This window comes from Urocampus carinirostris, chromosome 14, assembly GCF_059441175.1.
Source record: "Urocampus carinirostris isolate Australia breed hairy pipefish chromosome 14, RoL_Ucar_1.0, whole genome shotgun sequence".
In the NCBI taxonomy this organism is placed as follows: domain Eukaryota; kingdom Metazoa; phylum Chordata; class Actinopteri; order Syngnathiformes; family Syngnathidae; genus Urocampus; species Urocampus carinirostris.
This window is the reverse complement of record NC_142362.1, coordinates 15,981,868-16,006,445: the sequence shown is the minus strand read 5'-3', so window position 1 is coordinate 16,006,445 and position 24,578 is coordinate 15,981,868. Positions and strand designations below refer to the sequence as shown.

General features: G+C 38.7%; 1 protein-coding gene across 3 annotated transcripts in view; it reads right to left on the bottom strand.

Moving 5' to 3' along the window:
- Nucleotides 1–460: 460 nt before the first annotated feature.
- The window catches only part of csrnp3 (cysteine-serine-rich nuclear protein 3), a 52,046-nt gene continuing 27,928 nt past the window's right edge, over nucleotides 461–24,578 (bottom strand). For 2 of the 3 annotated variants that reach the window (XM_088352160.1, XM_088352158.1), the window contains 4 exons: nucleotides 17,542–17,710; nucleotides 10,131–10,393; nucleotides 8,229–8,525; nucleotides 461–5,935 (listed from right to left, as the gene is read on the bottom strand). In XM_088352160.1, coding sequence (XP_088208286.1) covers nucleotides 5,003–5,935; nucleotides 8,229–8,525; nucleotides 10,131–10,393; nucleotides 17,542–17,704 — 1,656 coding nt within the window. In that variant the 5' untranslated portion in view covers nucleotides 17,705–17,710 and the 3' untranslated portion in view covers nucleotides 461–5,002. The remainder of the gene's footprint in view (nucleotides 5,936–8,228; nucleotides 8,526–10,130; nucleotides 10,394–17,541; nucleotides 17,711–24,578) is intronic. The other variant, XM_088352159.1, reaches the window with a different exon arrangement.

Below are 24,578 nucleotides of genomic sequence, written 5' to 3'. Positions count from 1 at the left end.
TTTTCTTTCCCATTTTCTTTTTTCCCCCTTTGCTTTTTTTTCATAACCCCGTCCTCCTTTTCTTTTTCTTGTTTTAATTTTCCTTTCTATTGTTTTTTCTACTTTACTCTTTTTCTCATTTTCTTTTTCTTTCTTTGGAAAAAGAGTCTAGAATTAATGTGTTTCGGTCACTTGAAATCTCTGTAGTTTGTAACCTTCATCGTGCTTTTAGCACTCTTTTTCAGCTACACAATACACAGTGTTCAAATATTACACACTGTACTCCATTGGAATGTTGTGGAAAACAAATGTGGCCCAATCCCACTCAGACCCGACAACCCCCCGAGTAAATTAAGTTTGAGACCCTTGCTTTAAATGAAGTAATTTGTAAAATGATCTAAATTCTCATTGACTGAATTGACTTATCCGATATTGCCACCAGGGGACGCCAGACACGAACAAACGACTTTCAAACATGACGTCATGAAGACAAAAATGACATTTATTTCCAAACCATGTAAAAACGAAACGATTTGAACATTTCATAAAATTCAAAAAGAATGGGCGGGTAAAGAAACGTCAGGCACATGAAGCGTTTACAACTCACAATTGGCATTTTTAAAAAATGGGCAATTTCAAAATACTGAAGCCATTTACTTAATACTGACATACCACAATAAATACACAATATTTCATTCATGTTGAAATATAAAAAAGAGAATCCTTCACTGAACGCAACATCTCGAATCGCCCTTACACTGTACTATACTTTGGCAAATATTTCAGTATTCTAAGGGCTTTAGTGATTTCCCTCCCATGACACCCACAAGATCCAAACTTAACCACGAAAAATAGAAATAAAAAGATGCCGCATTAGCAGCTGAGTACTCACTCTGTGATTTTATTTGAAGTGCTCATTTAGCAATTTTGCTGCCGAGTCATTTTCAATGACGAAATGATCATCTAACATCAAGCTATGATTGTCATCCATTTTTAATGTTAGTCATGGCAATTAGAAGATGAAGAAAACAGAAACACAGTAGTTCATTATTGCACGCAACCTTATTTGAAAAAAGTAGATTATTTTGGTAAATATTAGAGATGCACCGAAATGAAAATGTTGGGCTGAAACTGTAAAACGCTTGGCTGAAATACCAAAATGTGATATTTTTTGTAGCGTAAAGCAGTGTCTGAAACTCATGACAAAAAGTTCCCTGACACTCTGAAAAGTTGCCTGCCTAGCCCATAAAGTTGCCTGCCTTATTTTTCACAACTTGAAACACAATAAGATGACTCATTGCAAAAAAAAAAACATTGTTGCAAAGTATTAAGGATATTTAATCAGTATTTTTAACAGAACAACACTTTAAAATCAAGTTTATTATAAATCTACTAAGTTTACGTTTTGTAGCGTCATACATTTTGTTAGCTTCTTTTGAATATTGCTTCTGGGGCTGAGGTTTTGGCTTGATTCCTAACCACTTTTCCATTTTTCTTGTGTTCTCTGTGCGTCTACTTTGGAAAATGATATGCAAATGCATGTTCTCCCCGTGCTTGCGCGGGTTTCCTCCCACATTGCAAAAACATGCATGTCAGGTGGATTGGCCGGTCCGATTTGTCCCTAGGTGTGAACGAGCGAGCGGATTGTCTGTCCCTGTGTGCCCTGCGACTGGCTGGCAACCAGTTCAAGGTGTCCCCTGCCTACTGCCTGAAGATAGCTGGGATAGGCTTCAGCAGCCCCGTGACCCTACTGAGGATAAGCGGTGCAAATAATGGATGGATGGATGAATGGATGGATGGGTCCGTGGGCTACTCAAGTGATCTTAAGGGGATACCCAGCCACCACGTTAGTGACCCCTGGACTACAATATTATTAGCACCAGATATAAAGTACCATTATACAATTCTCATAAAACAAACCAAAACAAATATTTAGGTACTTAAATTATACTGTCTGACAAAGTGCAACAGTCAAACTGCTCAGAGATCTGAAATTCACATAATACAAGATCATATTACTTTAGTACCTTGAGTAAAGTGACTGTTAATGTTGAAAACATTTGTAAGTCGTTGCTACCGTTTATCATAAATACATATTTTACGGGAATTGTATTTCTTTAACTGACAGTAGAGTGAATAGTGACGGGAGTAAGACGAAATCGATGCCGGTGCGCTCGTCAGCGCAGTCGAATGCTAAAATCAAGTCACAGTTCGCAGTCAACAGAAGGCCTTCTTGTCACTACATAGCAATCACTGGAATGACTGTTGCCAGAAGATTGATTCTGGCAGCGTGGAAGTCACCCATTTCTCCTTCATTTCAGAGGTGGGTGGCTGACAAGCTGTCGGTCATTCGGATGGAAAGACAGATTTCTGAGGACCGGCTCAGCCAGGCAATTTCAGACTATCTGGGAGCCATTTCTCACCTACATGGACAAAGCTAAGGTGGGCTATACAAATGAATGTATACCCCATCTTCCGCTCATAGAGGATCTGTTGTAGCCTATATGACATTTCATGTGAGTACTGTAGTATGGAGCAGCTGTTATTTCAGATTTTTATTTGCATGTCTGAGCCTGTTTGCTCTAAAATGCAAAATATAAATAAAAACATTAAAAAAAAGTCACATTTGCATATTTTCCAAAGGTAAATAATAATAGTGGATTAAACGGTCTTTGCACATAGCTTAGCAGAAGCTAATCAACTACTAATGTCACACTCAAAGTGTAGACAATTTGAAAATGCTCAACTGCAGTAAGTTTGCTTTGTAGTGTTAGCAAGTAAACATTAGCCAAGCAGAGAAAAACGTGAACCTTTGAGAAAATGTCTCGTTTGTCAGAGTTTGACAAAACTTTAATTTATTCCCCCATCTTCTTCCTTCTCATGTGCAAAATGAAAAATAAGCAGCTTCGTGCGCCGACTCGCCCCCTAGTGAAAGCCAGCTTCGAACGGTTCGCCTCACTTTAGTCGCGTTGACATCACAAACTCGTTCGGAAGCTTTTCACTCCATTTTAGTTTTTCAGTGCTGAGAATTCGGTGCATCCCTAGTAAATATTTAATGGCTACTTTGCTAAGTATGAATTTAAATCCCATTTCAAAGTGCTCTTGAATGAATCCCTGTATTAATTAAACACTTCCATATGCGACTTCCCTTTTTTCACCGTTCAAGTATCAGTTCAAAAGGTAATAACGGACCACTAACACGTTTTACGACCTCAACGGAGAACAGAGAAGTTCTTTCTCCAAGTTTTTAACCGTCGTTGAAAAAAAGCACTTTTTTTTTCCAGTAAAAATCTGACGTCCATATCCGTCAGCGGCAGCGAATGAGAAAACACCTTTCCAAACACTGCTGCGATTCCCAACAGAGCATGCGTATTATCAAAACTTTTACAATATATGCTGTACGTGTACATCCTAAACGATAAATAAACTTGACGGTAATCCGTTTTTTTTTTGCACACATTTCGACACGCACGATAGACATAGAAAAGGTCCATCTACAGGACAATATTTGCTCCAAACTAGAATTTTTACATCTGAAATGGCGAGGCAACGGAATTCGGTTTCGATGCCGCGATATCGTCACAGAGTGCGAGGGGTTTTTGGAAATATTCTTGTGATGAAAACGTGCCACGGCGCTGTGATCTTTTGGAATTGAAAATTCGGACACTGCCAAAAGGCCATGAATGCAACGCAAAAAAAATGTTTAATCGAGATTATGGTCATTCTCGAAGATTAAAATGAGGCAATTTTGGTTTTACTCTTCGACTAAAGGGCTTTAAATTCACATTTTAACCAGTAGAAAATATTGGTAAATCGTTTGGAATAGCAACAAATAGTCTATCAATTATTTTTTTGATTAATTGTTAATGAGAAAAGATTATCTACAATCGAAAAAACGAAATATTCATTAACATTTACATGGTTAAAAAAAAATCGAATTTAGCTACTGGTTTAGCTCATAAGTGTTTCAAAAGGCATTATTTTTGACTGCTATTTTATAAACAAATATATTTTATAAATAAATGAATTAAAAAAAACTTGGCAAAGACAACATTCTGATTTTGACTGATATATAGGAAGACAATTTATTTATCATTTTTCAGATTTGTCGAGGAAAATTTAATCCATGGTTATATTTATCATTATGATTTTATGGATAATGGAAATCAAAGTAGAAAATTAGACAATTTGTAAAAATAAATCTCAATTGATTCGTGATGCTTTACATTAATTATCGTTATTCTCGTATTTACTCTGGTTTCAGCCCCCCTTTCTAATACAGCAACATCTAGTGGTCAAATCATACAGTTCCTATGATTTAAGTTATCGATTGATTGCTGATGCTTTACATTTATTCTAACGGAGGAAAAATAAATGAGTGGGCACCTAGTGGCCTTTAGAACAGGTTGGACTTTATCTGAAGGGTTCTCTCCTCTCCTCCTTGCAAGTTCAAAATCTATTGATGTCTTCTCTCCTTTTTTAAATGTTCACTAAACTTTTGAAACTTAGAAGTTGTCTTTCTTGTACTATTGAGCACTCGTTTTGAGGCGCCCTTCCCAATACAGCAACATCTAGAGGTCAAATCATACAGTACGTATGATTTAAGTTATCGATTGATTGCTGACGCTTTACAATTATTCTAAACGGGGAAAAATAAATGAGTGTGCACCTAGTGGCCTTTAGAACAGGTTGGACTTTATCTGAAGGGTTCTCTCCTCTCCTCCTTGCAAGTTCAAAATCCATTGATGTCTTCGCTCCTTTTTTAAATGTTCACTAAACTTTAGAAACTTAGAAGTTGTCTTCCTTGTGCTTTTTAGCACTCGTTTTTAGCCAACCTTCCCAATACAGCAACATCTGATGGTCGAATCATACAGTTCGTGTGATTAAGGTGATAGATTGTTTTGCACCTGTAATGAGGACCACCCAGAAACGTCAAACCCTTTAGTATCGAAGCTAAAACGGTAATCGTTAACGTCCGATTGCCTCAATTCAATTTTCGCAAGAAAGTACGCTAGCTCAACACCTACACGGCTGGTAACGACAGATTCTTGGTACTGTTTGCAAGTAAATTCAAGTCGGCGTGTCCGTTAACGTTCGGTGGCGGCGGCGGAGGTTCTGCAAAGGCGTTGTTATTGTTCAGGTAGTTGTGGAACTGGTTCTCGGGCATATCTGCAAAGTCCGTTTTGCACGCCAGCTGCTTGTCAGCGTTGAAGTGGCCCAGAGCGGCTACCGGGGGACTCAAGTTGTAATTCGAGTATGGTCCCGTCGCCTGATCGGGGAAAGCGGCTTGGGTTTGGTTGGCGTTGATCGGCTCTTGGAATGTTAAAGCATCCCCGTAGGGCTCGCCCGATTGGCCGTCGGGCCCGGAACTCCCGAGTTGGTAGTACTCTGCCGAAGGGGGATTTATCAAATAAGCGTTCCCGTTCACATGGTTATCGTCATAACACAGCACAGATGTCAAGGGGACAACCTCGCCGTGATGCAAATTCTCCGACCCGTCTTCGTCTTCTTCTTCTTCTTCCTCATCATCCTCTTCCTCTGAGTCACTGTTAGCTAAACTCTGAGTGCTGGAGTCCGAAAGGCCGCTGAAGATGCTGCTGCTGTCCTCCTCATCTTCGTTGTCCTCGTCCTCTTCTTCGTCTTCCTCGTCCTCCAGTGGTTCGTCCGTCTCGCCGGCCGCCTGGGGGTGCGCGCCGGCTTGCGAAATGGCGTCGGGCAGAGCGTAATCCAAGCGGTGCTGAGGCTGAAGCAGGGGGTTGGGTCCGACGACGGCCTGGTTGCCGTGGTAACCGTTAGCGGAGGGAGCTTGCTCCTGCTCGCGACTCTTTTCTAGCTCCAGCTTCATGATGGTGTGCAGGAAATGCGTCCGCACGCGGATGGGGTTGAATTCGACTCGGCCGCTGGAATTGCTGCAGCCTTCTTTTGTGCAGCCGCATGGAAATGACATGCGGTCCACCTGGATGAAACAAAGAATTTTCTGTTATGAGCTGCACCACTCCATTTCTTTACTGTTGAAACAGTTAAAAAGCCCGTCAAAAATACATTAACGTGTTTCTATTTCACCCTCAATTTAAAATAATAAATAAATAAAACTTTTTTTACATCAATTGAATTATCATTGCTCTAGTTCCGCCATTGGCCACCTGAGGGCAGTATAAGACAGGCACCTACAATACAGCTTTACCGTTTAAGTCCATTCCTAATAGTGAAAATAGACGACATAAGATTAAGTGTTTTTTATTTAAAAAAAAACGTCTAAAAATTTTGTTAAACTGTTCAATTTCCATTGTAAGTTGCATTAAGTGTAAGTTTTAGTTTTTAGAACTGCTTTGAATTGTGTTAGCATTAGCTTTGGCTTAAGCCTAGTTGACAAATGTCAACGTTATTATAGTGGTTTTCAAATACACAATGAGTCATTTTTTAAGTTGCATACATATTTAAAGTAACCTGAAATCTCACTGAACGTGTTGTAGTTTATTTTTAGATATTAAGAATTATTATTGTTAAAGGTAGAGATAGGGATTTAAAGACTTAAGGCTGCATTCAAGACTTTAAGCCAGGAGACGGCGGCAGAGAGTAACACATGATTAAATGCCAATTGTTCATGAATGAATCATTTCTCAGACACGCTCGAATAGACCATTATTTTTTCACCTTTTTTGAATGGTTTGGATTGGCCTCTGGACTACTAAAAACGGGCTTTTCACCATTTTTGATCTCCCCTGAGGAATAAAAATTCAAAAAAGGAAACTTGCAGGGCAGGGGTGGATACAGATTCATTTTAGTACGGGGAACAAGGGGATACAACAGATGTTTTTTTGTTGTTGTTTTTTGTTGTTGTTGAAGATGAGGGGGTCACCTCAAAGTTATTCAAAAAAATGAAAGCTGAGGCCAACAGACTGGTCTGGTCCTATGCAGTCTCAATGATGAGTATGAAACGAATAAGGTCATCCGTGGTTGAAACGAATAAGGTCATCCGTGGTAGGCTCATCTGTGGTAAGTTAGCTCTGTAGTTTTAACATATAAACATTAGTCGAGTCAAGTCCCAATTACTTGTAAGCCCTTAATCATAAAATGTCTCAAAGAGCTGCACAGGTAACAATGACACCATCCCCTGATCTTAAACCAACATGCAGGCAAGGAAAAGCTCAAAACCTCAGCACGAGGAAAATAAGAAACCTTGAGAAGGGGCCTCACAAGTGGTAATCCCTCTTCTAGGATGACCATGGTGCAATACATTTAGCATTGGGTAACAGTACACCAAACATAGTTAACACTCGCTAAAGTCCAGGTAGTGGCTTACAAATACTTGGAGTAAAAGGGATACACAATGTTTTATGAGAATGTCTTCCAGGTAAAAGCTTGACAGGGCCGAATCCCACTATATTTTTGTTAATATTGCAATTGTTGTGGCAAGCGCCCTCTTCTATGCGGCAGCATGTTGGGGAGACAGCGCTAATAAGAAGGATGCCTCTCGTCTTAATAAACTGGTGAGGAAAGCGGGCTCTGTTGTGGGCACAGAGCTGGACAGCCTGACAACTGTAGCTGAGAGACGAACACTGAAAAAGCTGTGGTCAATCATGGACAATTCATCACATCCACTACACAGCATCATATCCAAACAGAAGAGCAGCTTCAGCGACAGACTGCTGTCACAGTCTTGTTCCACGGACAGACTGAGGAGATCATTTCTTCCTCATGCCATGAGGCTCTTAAACTCCACCAGGGGGAGTAAAGGCCCACATTAAACAACACCCCCTACATTGCATATTACCGTACTTTTATTGCAGTGTGTATTTTACGTAGCACTATTTAAATACTCTATATCAACACGTTATATTGGGTATTTCTGTATTCTATTTATTTTGTTTTATTATTTTATTTTTCAACACAAGGATACTGCTGGAAATGTGAATTTCCCTATGGGGATGAATAAAGTATCTATCTATCTATCCATCTATCTAATTGTTAATGGCAAATAATCTAGTCTTATTTCTAGTGTTGAATAGTCATTGTTGAATGCATTATGGTCAACTTTGGTTCAGTAAGTTGAACGGCCAAAATAAATAAATACATTCAAAATACAATCAAGTCTGCCGTCTGAGGTGTTCCTCATTTTGTTTTCAGAGATTTAGCAAACCAAATCAGTACCAGGAGTCAGAAAAAAACTTTAACAAACAAAATCTTAACTAGTGTGAATTATCATAACCATCATGTTTTAATGAAATATAAATATCGTCATGACTCACCTGGCACTTGATTCCGGCATTGCTGCAGGCGCAAGTCTCCGGCTCGCAGAAGACTCTGCAGTCGCAGCCGCAGTCTTCTCTGGACATGCGAATGGCTCGGAGCTCGTGCTTCTCATCCACGTCGATCTTCTTGACCCCGGAGGTTCGGAGTAGTGCCCGCCGCTTTTTGGTAGTAAGCGGCTGCAGAAAGAAGTACTCGTCCACCTCCGTGTTCTCCAGGTCGATGTCTTCGTCAGAAATGTCCTCCGCGGTGAGAGCGTTTGCTTGCTCTGACTCGACGGTTCCGTTCTTGGTAAGCTGTGAGGCAGGAGGGGATTGTGGTTATTACGTGACCTTCAACCTTACAGTGAAAGAGTCCAGAGCTGAATTAGAACGGAGGTGATTGAGTTCAGCTTTATGTCCTGTTAACACGGCTTAGTCAGCAGGTTTTTTTTTTAATGGATCATGGGTATTTGTATATTGTACTCCTTTTGCTTTATTGTTGTATTGTTCTCAGCGAAGGGATGCTGCTGGAAATGTAAATTTCCCTGCGGGGATGAATAAAGTATCTATCTATCTATCTATCTATCTCTATCTATCACTCACTCTTTGATTTTGTGAATAATGAAAAGCTTCTTGTGTAGTCTAAATTAAATAGAGGAGACCCCTGAGTTACAGTGTCCCTGGTTTACAATTTTTTCATGTTACGATGTGAAAAATACTTTTTTTCTGCCCCCCATTACAGCATTTGATCCCAAGAGCCAAGAAGAGCTCTGCAGGTTCGAGAGTGTTCTCCATTTGGGCCCCTCTGCTTATGGCTTATGAATGACCTATATTGCATGTTGACACTGTGAATCGTTTGTTAATGCTACATCCATTGCAACCTGGTCATCCTTTTTATTTTATTTTTTTATTTTATATTATACTTTAAATATTTTATATATTGCTTTTATTCTTCTGCAACATCAATTGAAGCCTGGTCATCGCAGAAGGGGGATTACCCCATGTGCGGCCACTTCTCGAGGTTTCTTCATTTACTCTGAAGTTTTTGAGTTTTTCCTTGCCCTCATGTAGGTTTTAGATCATGGGATGGTGTAATAATAGTCTTTAGTTTGCAATTGTCTGTGGTTTGTGCGGCCCTGAGACTCATTGTGATTAGGGCCATACAAATAAACACGAGTTGACTTGACAATATCCCTCCATAGTACAATTAAAAAAAAATGTGCCCCAAAAATTTAAAAATCAAACCTATTTTGTGTTATGCTTAGACTGTGCCTCATACATCTCTAAGATGCCTGCCTGCTATTGGTCGAAGGCATATAAGCTGCTCGTCTGCTATCAGTTTGCGTCACAGCTTCATAAAGGTGCCAACTTGGTATTAGATGAACTCCTTTCCACAATGCTCTCTTGCTCTCTTCGTTCAGCTCAAAATCTTTTGTAACAAATTCATTTGTTTAGCTACGGATCAGCTATCTGTCCCGAAACTTGCTGTGATGCTAAAGGGAGAAGCAAAAAACGTGCTAACTATGTAAACAAAATGTGAGATTGAAATAATAAGGCACATACATGGTTACCCTCTCTAAAGAGTAAACCTTTAACAAATAGACCATCACGACAACTATTAAGAATACGTTTTAATTTGAATCTACTGTCTCCAACCCCCTCTGCATCCACCCACTAACTCTACTGTACTTCCAAATATTTACATGTATATTCATTCATACTGTTATGTTACCAGATACACTTAGTACTTATCCAATTTTGTTTCTAATGCATAAAAACATTCCTGACTAAATACCCTCAGGGAATGTTTTTATAACAATTTGAAAATCTGATTTTAAAGATGTAGTTTCAGGGAATATATCTTGAAATTCATTTCAAAGTAAACCATGCAAGGCCAATAGAGGAATCCATTTATTTTACCTTGAGTTTAATGGAGTTGAGTTTCTCCTCCTTGAGATGGTCCCTCAGCATGTCCCGGTGGAGCCTTTCCTGCTCCGTAGCAAACTCCCCGAGTGAGTACTGCCTGACCCAACTGTGTCTGTTGGACATGCCCAGCGTGCTTCCTCCTTGGCTGGGCACGCTGGTGAAGCCCTGCCTCCTGCCGAAGTAGTACACCGTCACCTTCTCAAAGTGCACTCTCCTCGTGCACAAACGCTTCTCCCGTTTCAGGATGGGGCCGGCTGCTGGGAAGGAAACGCCAGGTTACAATCAGTGTATGTTGAAGTACATTTTGTCAAAGTCAGCTTTATCGTCAGTTCTGCAGCATAGACGGAGAAATTGCGTTTTTCACAATAACAAAACAAAAACACTATGCTAAGACACACATGTAAACAGTCATGAAGTCTATAGTGGTAGCTTGTAAACAAAAAGTTCTGAGTTGTGCAAAAAGTTCTGAGTCTTAAAGCAAATGTACATGATTGTGCAATGAGCAAGCTTAGCTTATTTTGGTCCTTAAGTGTTAAATTGTTAAAAGTTATGTAGTTTCCTGAAGGCAGTGGGTGCATGGACTCAGGATGCAGTGTTTTGTGAAGAATTGTTTTGTCTGTTATGTCGAAGAAATGCCGTTGCCGAGAATTGTTTCCCCGCAGAGGATTCCCCCCCCTAGCAGGAGCGTGCAAGGGGTTTATTCAAGAAGAATACAATTTTTTCATGTGTTTGATGATGCCAAGAAATCAGAAGCGTCCGTCTCCTGTTTTATCCGTTGATAATTTGACAGTTCATTTCAGTCTGATAAGCTTGATCGTAGAGCAGACAACATTTTCAATACCAGTGATATCGGGAAGAAAAGTCAAGTCAAGTCATGTTTATTTGTATAGCCCTTAATCACAAATCGTCTCAAAGGGCTACACAGTCTATTGCAAACTACAGACTATTATTACAACATCCCCTGATCTATATTTGCTGATATTATTCAATAAGAATTTGCAGTTATCGGAAAAGTATTTTTTACCATCAACCAGTTGTGCCCACTAAGTACAACTATGTAGCCTGCAGACTCATTCTGGAAAATTTCATTTATAACTTGCATGGTGGTTAAGTCATTGACCCTATTTCATCTTATTGCAACCCGCAAAAACATAATAACTCAGTGAAAAAATAGTCATGAATTCATATTTTAGAAACGCATATCAATCTTGGAAGCCCCTTGCGCTAATCAGTAACAAAAAAGTAGCTCTAACCTTCAAAAGGGTTGGTGACCCCTAACCTTACATGTCCATTGCTTCACTTCAGTCATAAGAAAGCCCAAACTACCAGAAACAATTTTGAATTTCCTCAAGTATTCAGTTTGGTAGAGGTTTACAATTTTTTTAGCTATTTGTGGGGGGGGGGACAAAATGAATAATTTTCATTTGTCCCCCAAATATACCCAACATAATAACACTCAAAGGGATTTGTAAATTGTTTAAAAAACATTCAGCGATTAAACATTAAGCTAATTAGCCTTGTTATTAGTTTCAATGCAGGGGGTTTGTAGGGCTCCGTCAAGGCAAAATAAACATGCTACTTGCTCAAATGTGCATGTGATCATACTTGATTTTTTTTAATTAACATATTCATTTACAAATAATAGTAAAACATGTGTAAAATTAGAACCTTTTTCTAATTTTTGTTTTATGTACTACAAAAAAGTAAACTACTTAAAATGAGCAAAATTATCAGGATTTTTAAGTACCGTACTGTAATTTTGACCCATAAAATTACAAAAATACTTAAACTTATAAAAATCAAAATGAATAATTCTGATGAGTATTGTCTTTTTACATGTTTTTTGTAAAATAATCATACTTGATTTTTTTAACACGTTCATTTATAAATAATAGTAAAAACATATGTAAAATTAGAACCTTTTTTTTATAATTTTTGTTTTATGTACTGCAAAAAAATGTAAACTACTTAAAATGAGGAAAATTTGCAGAATTTTTAGTTTAAATATTGACAAAAAAAATGTAACTGTAAAAAAACTAATCAACATTATCAAAAAAGTGGAAGCTCACAAAATTATTTAACAAAAATCACTTTATATATTTCAAATAAGTAGACTTTTGCAGTGTAAATGTGTTGTGTTTAAAAAAATAAAAAATAAAAATCTATTAGGCCAGTCAGTGCGACTATACAAAACTGGAGAAATAATCTTGTCCTAAAATGTTGAGTACTCTTTCACAACACTCATAAATATTCTCAGGGATAAAAACCATTGTTGGGAACGTTACCTTAAAAAAAGTATTAGTTATAGTCACTCACTACTTAATCTAAAAAGTAATTAAGTTAGTAACAAAATTACTCTATAGTAAAAGTAACTAGTTACCAGGAAAAGTAACTATTTCCATTACTACATTTCGAAGAATTTTCGGAACAGTATTTGAGTCAGTTGAATTGATGAGAACTTAGAACTTATCGCACCTCACAAGCAAACAAATACTGTATCAATCAGCAGTAAACAATATAAAGTGAGTTTAGAAATTAAATGGAACAAAAATGAAAAAAAAGAAACAAGAAAAAGATAAAATAACAAAAGGAAAAAAAGAAAAAAGAATAAACTTTAGATTTATATTATCAGTAAAAAACACAGGAAATATTATTAAAATATTTATAAATCTACCAAAATAAACATAAAATACGAAACAATATCGACCTTTTTTATGCTCAAAAAATTTAAAGACAACAACACAGAATCCCAAAATATGAATATTGACCAATCATAAGAAAAAATGTGTCTCGGAGGTAACCAGCTGTTGATTGGTCGGAAGCCGGCTACATTCGTTCACTTCCAAGACCCGGTCTCATAGAGCCGTTTGTGACTCAGCCCTCATTTGCCTTTTCTTGCACCACATTAGTAAATACTATATTTCTAATCGCTATTTAACTATATGTCAGTCGCTATTATGAATGGTGCAAAATCCGAAAAGACGTGACGTAAACAAGTCCGAGGAGAGCGTAAAACCGTGCCGCTGAAAACGGCCAAAGGGGACACGCAAGCTATTGGCATTTAGCTACCCGTCAGTAATAGTAACAGTGAAATAAATAATTAGTTCGATTACCCCTTTACTGAAAATATAACGCCGTTACGTAACCCCATTATTTATAACAGCGTCATTTCCAACACTGATAACAACACACTACTTTTCTCTACAAGACGCTTCACGTCACCAGGAAAACAAATGCTAGCAAGCTTATGAGCAGATGTTACAGAGTTGTAAGTGTGCATGAAGGTCTGCGTGTGACTCATCGGATCTCCCCTTCATCGTATGTCGCCGCACACGCGTGACAAGCAACAGAAGGTCAGTGTTGGCAAGCCCCCGTCTGCCGGCAGCTGCCCTTGACAGAAGCCACTCTCAGACCTCGGGGGCAAGCCATTTTTTTAACAGTATGTTAGCTCTCACCCTCACTTACCGCAACTTTAGCGACACGTGATCTTATATTTTATTGAATCTGCTCTAACACAATGAGACGTTTGCAAAGATTTCATGTAGTCATATGTTCTCCAGAGTTATTTGTTAACATTAAGAGAACCCTCGGGCTTTAGTGTAAGCTGCAATATAGCATCAGTTAGTCTCCACTGAGGATAAAGACTATATGACATTGCTTATCAGAGTTCTGTTGGGACTATGAAAACAGTCAACGATCACATTTTTATTCAGCGATTTGCAATTCATAGAAATGATTACAGTTTACAGTGGGACCTCGCTACTTCGCGGTTCGACGTTCGCGGCTTCAGAGCTTCGCGGTCTGTAATGGTTAAAAAAATAAATATATATATATATATATATATATATATATATATATATATATATATATATAATTTTATTTTATTCGCAGATTTTCACTTTTTGCGTTTTTTTTCGGCGGAACTTCAGCAGACGCAGAATAAGGCGGCTGGCTGGATGGGACGGGGGAGTGGGGGGTTGGAGTCGGCGGAGGTCACTCCCGGGCTGCGCGACGGAACGAGTTCGGCGGACGCGGCGTCACCCTAATAAGAATAAGCGGTGCAGATAATGAGATGAGAATTTTTTTATTTTTTTTTGAAGGGGCGTCGCTACTTCAAAGATTTTCACATTTAGCGGGTGGTGTTGGTCCCCATTAAACGGGTCTAAAAATTAATAATTAAAAAAATAATAATAATAATAATGTTTTGTTTATTTTATTTTATTTTTGAAAGGTCGTCGCTACTTCGCAGATTTTCACTTTTAGCGGGTGGTTTTGGTCCCCATTAACAGGTCTAAAAATTAATAATAAAAAAAAACATATACATATATATATATATATGTATTTTTTATTTTATTTTTATCTTTGAAGGGTCGTCGCTACTTTGCAGATTTTCACTTTTTGCGGGTGGTTTTGTTCCCCATTAACCGGGTCTAAAAAATAATAATAAAAAAAAAAAAAAATTGGGGGGAAGGTGCGCCGCTACTTCGCGGATTTTCACTTATCGCGGGTGGTTTTGGTCCCCATTAACCGCAATAACCGAGGTCTTACTGTATTATAAACCTTGCAACGAGCATTTTGTGAGATGATCTACTCAGGTACCTTTCCTCACATATGCCTTGCCATAATTGTATCGATTTTATCATTTCATTTGTATTATTGTGTATTTGTTTTTTATTTAATTTTAACCAATGTGTGTGTCTATGTATTTCTTGTTCCGGGTTGTTGAGTTGGGAAAAAGGGGATTTTATTTCTGATGGTACTCTGAACTTTAATTGGTTATTCATTGGCTGAAAAATGCTTTTCAAATTAATTTTGAGTGATTTATAAATAGTATTTCAGGAATCTGTCCTTAAGGTTGGAGCAGTTTTTTTTTTTTCAAACAGTCAGACCTTGTCGAGCGTCCCTTAGGAGATTGCCCATTTTTATCTCGGCAGAAAACCGTGCCATCAGTTTCTTTGCTTCCATCCAGCTGAGAAACTTACATTCATCCTTGTCAGTAGGTGGCAGCAGATCACAATTTATTTTTATTTTCATATAGTAATTACCCGCTTGTGAAAAAATATTGAATAACTAATATTCTCTTAAACTGTTTAAGAAAAAAACGTTATACCGTCAGTTCAGGCAAAAGCAGAATTGGAACTTTAAAGATAAATATGAAACTGGTGCCGGATAGTAATTTGGAACGTTTTTAACAAACTGTACGCCTATAGATTTATCTATTTTTTTATGAGAAAAAAAAAGTGTGCCTCGGTTTAAAATAGATTGAGAAAAACTAGGTTAGAGCAGTGTGAACTGGTGGGGCAGGACCCAAAACTGGGTCGCTGAATTGTTTTCATGGCTTATGGGCCTTTGCCCTGGCAAAATAATGCTAAGGAGACTAAAATAATGGAGGATAAATTACACAGTAGATGGCGATAATGCCCTGCTTGATGTATTCTTGCTGTGCCGTCCCACATCTCATTTTAATGTTATTTTGTTTGTTTTATTTCCTTTATCTGCTCATAATGATGGGTCTCAGGGAAGGTAGTGATAAGGGGAAGGAAAATGGGAAAACGGTGACAACAATGATCGAGTTGAAGAAGGAAATTATTGCGAGATACAAAATATTGTACCAGTGTCTGCCATTGAAGCACTGCTTGAAGATACTACTAAGTAAATGGTTTAAAAATGTTATATTTTAAGCTTTTTTACAAGTATATTGAGCTTTATTAGCTACATTATTATGTAATTATCTTTGTTTAGATTCACACGTTTTTAATATTTTGGGTTCACCAATCCCTTAATCGCATGGGTCGTGAGGGCGCAACTCTGGACAGACTTCTCCACTGTTGATGTTCGCAGGCTAGTTCTTGAGTAGTGGCAAAGTTGCCACCAGTCCATTCCTTAATGTTGTCAGTCCAGTTCGTTTTCGGTCTTCCTTTCGTCCTGCCTCCTTAGACTGTGCCCTTGAAAACTATCTTGGTCAGTCCTGACTATCTTGTGATGTGACATACCACTAAAGTTTTCGTCTGTGCACAGTTGACAACAGTTCTTCATAGGGTCCAATGTGCCCTCTGTTGGTGTTGCGCACTTTTTCGTTTGTCACATGGGCTAAGCAACTGATGACTGGAAGTTTCCTGTAGCATTGTATCTCCATTGCCTGGATTTTATTTTCCAGTTTTGCCGTGAGAGTCCATGTCTATCAAGCCAAGAGGAAGATGGAAGTAACCAGCGCTTGCATGAGTCTGATCTTTGATTTTACTGCTATGTTCTTGACTCTCCAGATGAGTTTAAGTCTGGCAAGTGCTGCTGTGGTTTGAGCTATCCTGACCATGACTTCTGGTTCTGACCCCACTTCTGATATGACAGCTCCAAGATATTTAAATCTTCTTTTTTTCTGTGCTGATTTCCATCCCATACTGGGTTAAGGCTTGGTCCAGGCCAATATTTTGGTACGAACTTCTTTGAGAATGTGGCTATTTTAAAGCATTTTTAGGGGGTGCGCTTATTTGCGGTGTAGGCTTAAATACAACCATATACGGAACTTGAAGTTGTTTTGCTTTTGCTAATCTTTTTTTAAAAGGTGAATATGTTCTCTCTTAGCTTTACATTGCACATTTGATGATTTTAAGAAGCCGATTTTTTTTTAAATTTGGGTTGTATCTTGGCGTTAGAGTGGAATGGTGGGTCCTCAAGTCAGACTACCGTAAAATCCGGACTATAGAGCGCACCTGATTATAAGCCGCACCCACCACATTTTTAAGAGGATAACTGCTTTTATACTTACACAAGCCGCACCTGCACATGTAAGTCGCATGTGCCTACATTAAAACATGTAACACAATCACAAAATAATCCCAAAACCCGACTTTCTTTTTGCAATTTGCATGATGAGAATATGTCTACGCTAATTTAATTTGTGCACAAGCTAAGAAGTTGCAGTCTTCCTCGGCGCATATATTCCACCGGTCTAAATCTTACCTTTTGTACTCGAGCGCCGCTGGCGGCTGTTAGAATAATTACATAAATCGGCCGCATCACTGAATAAGCCGCAGGGTTGAATGTTTCGGAAAAAAGTAGCGGCTTATAGTCTGGAATTTACGGTAGTTGAGAAGATCTGAGTTAGAGGGTACATGCACAGCACAGTTTGAGTTCTTATCTCGTTCATCTATTTGCCGATGCTATTCCTAATAAGGGCGGCTGCCTGAGCAAGCGGGCCATCTATTACGCCAGCCGTCTCTCAGCATCACTTAGCCAGTCCTCGGCTCGGCTATGACCGTGCATTCATATCACAAAGACCGGCGCCGGCACGCGGCATCCGAATGATAACATTAGTTCCGTCTCCATTGATATTACCTCCTTTGTTCCGCCCTCCCTAATTAAACCGCGCTGATTATTTTCTCGCGACCGGGTGAAAGACACTCACGGGCAAAAGGGCCAGAGGCGGACGGGTTGATGCTGTCGCTGCTATCCCCGCTCTCGCTGCAGGATACCTCATCATCAGACTCCCTCAAGGAAGAAGACGGGGAGGAGGAGGCTTCCACCTCCTCGAATTTCCTCTTCAGTATTCCGCTCATGGCCTGACACATCTGCACCTGGAACACAAAGACGGGCAAAGGTGCCACGCGTTATTTAATATCTAGTTTAGGAGACCTCTATAATCCTCAATACACTCAATTAGCACCTCACACAATCACACATTTACACACACCTCCTGCCTCAAGTTATTCTGCCTCTCTCTCGGCAATTGATCACCTTGGCACAAAGGAGTGGAGATGGCCAGCGAAAGCGGCTAATTACATTCTCGATTTGATGTAGAGGAAGTTCATTCGGAGGCTTGACTAATGTTTACGACGGCATTGGTGCTTGTTTATGCTAATCATGTTCTAGATGTTCTAGATCGGTATATGTACGAAAACATTGTATGCAAAATAGATTCCGAATTAATTACAGTGATGCAAGTGGGTAGGAGGAAGTCTCAACATCCATAGTAAAATGTCAGGTTTTTAAAACAACTAATTAGCGTTAGCTACTCTTCCAAAGAAGAAGCAATAGACAAAAAGAATTAAAGTTATTCTTCCATTACATTCAGTTTGAACAGGTTTCCTTTTTTTCAAATCAGGGGTGTCAGGGTTTCAATGTAAATCTCTTGAATTTCTGTCTCAAGGTAATTAGCTTGTTTTTATATTACTAAATATAAAAACAATGTTTCTCATGCACACACACACATAAAGTAACGTTTAAATAATGAGTGTAATTATATCTCTTGTACGTTTATCAATCTTGTATTCTTTTATTTTGAAGTCATGTTCTTGTGTGCACTGATCTCTCTGACGCAAAATAAACGTCTCTCTCTCTCTCTCTGTGGACTTCAACCAGGACGGACGTGAGTTCTTTTCCCTGCCGTTATCATGTAGAATTTAAACAATATACATGTATTTTATCTGTGCAAATATAGCCATCAAACAGTCTTATTAATGGTCATCTCTCACAGGGGTTAGAATCATCCTGCCCACAGGCCACTAGGGACATTGAGTAGCTCGCAGACCTGTTCTGAAATGGCTCACCAGTGACTCACCACTCATTGTTATTTTCTAGGATATTTGGTTTGTTACTTGCATGATTGACACGATGAGTGTCTTTGAATACCTTCTTAATTTAAATAACAATGAGCATATGATAAGTAAATAACTCACTTATTCAAGGCAGATGTTTTAGTGGTTGATTGACTCAAAGACACACCACAGGAAATGGTGCCCCACCAACCCTAGTGGATAACCTTATATATGTATATTGTTATATGATCTTATTCGAGGTAGTACAGTATTTGTTTACCACCAGAGCTGTGTAGTAATGATATACATTTTTGGTAATTAAACCAGAAAATACAAAACATTTTGCAGACGCTTAATAATGAACCTGATTAGAGGTGGTAACCTTTGGGTACCTCACAAGGTTACAAATCGAAGGTTACAAATCAGGTTGTAAGGCGATTATGAAAGCTATCCCTTAAGCCTTTTTCCCCCCTCACTAAGATTTTAACAATTGTAGTTTTGGAAAAACGCGCATTTGGATGTCTATGAATCAATTCAAATTTGTTCTTGTCAGAATTGAGATGCAACTAAAAATCAGGAATCTCCCTCACCTCGAGTTCAGATCATATAGGTGAGGTGTGTTGGAGGAGAACACCATCTCAAACATGAAAGAGTGGCCCATAGGGACGGACTGGAATTGCCTGTCCCTATTCTATAGTAATGAGCGCTCTGCAGAGTGATGAAATTGCAAAGCAACAAGAAGGTGGATGGAGAAGAAAAAGGAAAAGAAAAATCACGCTGGAGTCTTCCCTCATGTTTACAAAGCAGAAGACACCAAAGAGGACAACTATCGAGCCCAGTGATATTTTGTTACAGATCACAAACTAATGGCAAAGGTTTCCTTCAAATAATTACAATTTTCTTTATTCTATATTTTATATAAACCCACCCTTCCTCTTATAAAAAAGTGTCTGCCATTTTGACTGCACATTTGTGAATCAAACAGCTCTGTTCTGTATCTCATTTGCGCCTGGAATATTCTGGAATAGGAACATCCACCGAACTGCTCAGCTCAAGCTTTTGTTTTACCCGTGTCACAACTGTGATGTTAAACCAACATGAGGAGGAAGAAAAGTTATTCCTCTACATGTGCTTGTTTAGGGTGGTGATGGCCCAGGGGAAGGAACTGTTGCTCAACCTGTTTGTTAGTCATTGTTTTAAGGGATCTGTAGGGTCTACCGGATGGCAACAGTTGAAGGTGTGGACTAAGGTGAAATAATTATTTCACAAAGATGTTTGCTCTGCTGCTTGAGCGAGAGCCCGCAATTTTTCAAGGGATCAGGCAGCCATTGATTTTCTGGACTGTGTTGTTGGACCCACTTTAAGGTCCTCCAGTCTTCTGCCGTGTTCCTGTGTTGACGGTTTCTTTTTATGTATGTAACCGCGGTGTACTCGTCCCACCAAAGATCCACATTCACGCTGGACTGGATGATGAGGTTTTTATTATAGTTGCTGCAAATGAATGAGTCACAACACAACACGTGGTAAGCTTCTCTGCTGGCTTTGATCTCGTTGGCAGCTCGTTGTAGACTGCCAAAAACATCAAAGAGCTTTCTTTGCAGTTTGCATAAAAAACAATTTTAGAATATCAACCATCACAATACAGTTTTACATCCATTTTAACAAGATACTTTTAACAAGAGATCGTATAGTGTTTTTTTAACGTTTACAAATAATTCAACATATTTTTCTTTAGTCTGAATTTTAACCAGCATCATCCTTTTTATATATATGAGAAAATAGAAATAATAACAATAATGAGTATAAAAACGGGTACAATTTACCTGAAAATGAATGAGTCACAACACAACACGTGGTAAGCTTCTCTGCTGGCTTTGATCTCTATAAGGGGAATTAGCATCTTAGCACAACATGCAACGTCCGGCAAAACTAACATAAAAGGTGACAGAAATAAAACGAAAATAAATCCAAACAGCTTGACAACATCAATCACATTACTGTGCATGTTGAGAGATTTGTCAGCTGTGGTTTTAATGTCTAAAATTAACTTTTTGCGGAGCACCAAAAGATCGTGTCTTACCGTTGGCAGCTCATTGTAGACTGCCAAAAAACCCCACCTTCCTGTCGCAAAGTCTAAAGCCAAACCAAACCTTACCACATACCAGCAGGTGGCACTGTTGGACTCTTCATTGCAGGACACTTATACAGAAACTATACAACATATTTCAGCAGGAGTTTCAATAAAACAAAAGTTATTATTACACCCGTTACATGTATATGAAATTTCCTGCCGGTAGGGGAATGATGAAGATAAATAACTTTTTTAAAGTCTGGTGCCCTCTTTTAGGGTACTTATGGACCTGGGGAAAACTGTCTCCGAGCTTCTTTTTGCCTCTGTGCTCTTCCTTGTTGCAAGGGCTCTGTAGTAGTGGCCGGTGTGAGAGGAGTCCTTAATAATATTGTTGGCTCTGCTGTGGTAACGCAAGCTATCAATGTCTGCCAGGATGGACAAAGAGCATCCACTTATTTCCTGGGCTGTCTTGATGACCCTTTATTAGGTTCTTCTGTCGGCTGCAGTGCTTCCAGCGAAACACACAATATTGCAGCAGACTCTCCGAATTTCTCCGTGGTCCTCAGGTGAATGAATCAAAGATGTATCTACTGACATCTTGGAATCGGCAACAAGGGCCGGCATCTTCACCGGGCTTCATCTCGTCTGTCAGTCGAGCAGCTCGTGGGGGAGTTCCACTCACAGACAGCCGCCGCGTTTCATCTCCAGCTCCGCTATCGAATCATTACAGATGCAAATGCATCCTGGGAGAAGAGATTTAAAGAAAAGGTGCAGCCCAGATAGGAGAGCCATCGCTGCCAGTAAGGAGGTTCATTGTTCCCTGGGGGTTATGATTCCCCCCCCTCTAATAGCGGGGGTGGCACAACCACCTCCAGCTTTGCGGATTTACCATCACTTCCTAAAACTGAGATGTGCAATCCGATTTGCGGAACAGTGGGTCATCTTATTTTCTTTTTTTAATTGAATGAAAATTCACGGAATAGAAAGGTCTATACCCACCTCCAAATCATTCCCAAAACGTTTTGATCCATCCCAAATGATATGACAAAGAAGCGTTGAGGCCTAACTTCTGTTTGTGGAAATTTCCAGCAGAAATTGCGTGGGCAGGTTCCAAATTAGAAGCCATTGTTAGCAACCTATGTGTTCGCTTTAGCTCTCTGCCCGGGCTGCATTAGGCTTTGATATTAAAAAGTGGTTGCCATGGAGATTCCAGTGTATTCTCACTCGTTGTGCTTGCTTTCCCATGTGACCATGTGTCCAGAGCAACAAAACGAATGTGAAGTCTCTCTTTTTGTACATGTTTGTATGTAAATATATATATATTTTTGGTCAATATTCACCTCTCCTGCTCTTTGCATGAATTAATTTCATTTTAATAATGTCAGCTCTATTTTTGTCTAGGGAAAAAAAAAATAAACATTTCGAACCAGGAAGTTGTTTTAATGGGTTCTTTGAAATTAACAATTTTAATATATTTTAAAAATTTAACATTAATCTATTCTGAGGTGAGAATCAAGGGGACATTGATGCAGTGCCGTGAAAAAGCATTAACCCACTTCCGGATTTTTGTGATTTCAACATATTTATCACTCACAAAGGTTTTAGATCATCGAACCAGTTGGCCCAACTCGCCATTAGGTTGAGGGGGCTATTATTATTTTACATAAGGCCAAATAGGTTTTCATTTTTTGGTGCCTTAATAAATGGAATAAACACTGTATTTTGTATTTCCTTGAGTTGTCTCAGTTTGATATTTAAATTGATTTTATGACCTTTTGTGTAAATATATAAAAAAAAAAAAACACGGGAAACACAGAAAAATCAGGAAGGTGGAAAATATTTTTTCACAGCACTGTATAAAGTAAGAACTTGTGCACAATACATTATTACAATTAAATAACGTGATAAATAAATTAGAATTAAATTTTAGTTACTTTGGGTGTGACAATTTTTTGATCTGGTACAGTGGAGTTATTGGGTGAATGCAAAAGGGGTCGAATCGGCAGAATAAAATTAAAACTAATTTTGATACCACCACTTGATGGAAATGTTGTTGCTTTATCTGCCTCCTTATTCTTAATAATTGTCCTGATCGTCAATTGGTTATGGCAATATTTCTTTGCAAGGGTAATGTTGCATGTACCTTCGTATTTCTTTATTATTTTGAGCTTCCATTTCATGGTTTTGCTTCTCTTTAGTATAACTGCAGCTTTATCAACCCGTTGCTAATAAATGCCTTTCAAAGAAAGCACTAATTTGCAAAGTCTTTACAAAGCACTCGAGATTCTGAACTGAACAAATAGAAAGGCATTGTGGGAGGTAATTCAGCCAAAACCATGTCTGCTTTTTCATTAAACTGTGACGCTAACCAATAGCAGTTCAGCTTCACATATGATGTTGACCAATAACAAACAGGCATCTTAACAATGTATGAAGCAAGTAGCTCACTAAGTCAGACACACAAACACTGAAAAGTTTGAATTTTATACGTTTTGGGCTACACTAAAAAAAGGTTGTTGACGCCTTAAAAGGGCCTAAAACATATCTCTGCATTGTAACATGAAAACATTGTAAAGCAAGGTCGCCGTAACCTGGGGTTTTATGATAACTCATTTAAAATGCGGATCCGAATACACTGCCTTTAGTGGGCTTCTCCAGATATTTGGAGAAACATCCGCTTACATAAAATTATAATAACAATATACAAGACAGTCACCTTAACTAAAGAAAAAAGAGAAATTAGTAATCAAGAGGTCTACACATTGCATTAGTTACTAGGCCATCAAATATGTTAGCCCATTTATCCTAAAATTCTGTTTATCTTATTTTTTAAGTCTTTATTACATGTTTACAGAGTTTGTACACCTTTTTCATGGCCAAGTTCAAGCACTTTTAAGGACTTTAAAAGCCTTTTTTCCCAGTACCATTAAAATAAAAAATCTGTTGGGAATTATGTATTTTGCAGATTCACCAATTCATCTATAATTTAAATTTGCGATTTTTGAAGGTAATATGTAGCTTACATTTTCAGTTCCAGGAAGTTTTTCCCCGTTACAATTTACCACTGGGAAACGCTACTTTAATTTTTTTTCATGGCTCATAAAAATTGTCCATAATTGATACATAGTCCTTACATATTCCATAGTGCTCTGTTTACGTTTAGCATGCATCTGTCCGCTGGGTGTGACCCATAGGGGACGACGATGCTTCATAGGACAATGACATACATACTAATGCCAGCTGCCGTCATTAATAGGGGAAGTAATGTAATAGTAAATGGTAAATGGTCTGCATTTATATAGCGCTTCTCAAGTCAATGAAGACTTCTCAAAGCACTTTACAATGTGCATCACACTTACCCATTCACACAAACTCACACACCAATAGCGGCCATGCAGCCATGCAAGGCGCCAACCTGCTTATTTGGGATCCAGTGGCTTGCCCAAGGACACTTCGACATATAACACGGAGAAGCCGGGAATCGAACCTACAGATCTCTTGATCCCAAGACGAGCGCTCTACCTCCTGAGCTAATCCCAGTTTATATGATTTATTCAAGCATGTATTAAGAAATTTGGTCAACAAAAAATTACATGAATGAAGGATTTTTTTAAATGCCATACGCCCTTAAATAGTTCCAGAGAGCAGTGTCAGCGTCATTTTTAAGCAGACTTTTACGAGCACTTTACCAAAAATTCAAGCACAATCTTTGAAAACACAATGTTAAAATTCTAACATTTTCGAGGATTTCAAGCCCCCGTACGAACCTTGCGTTTATCCTGGAGTGCCACAAATGATTTTGTTGTAGACAATAGTCACCACTTGTTGTCCATGACA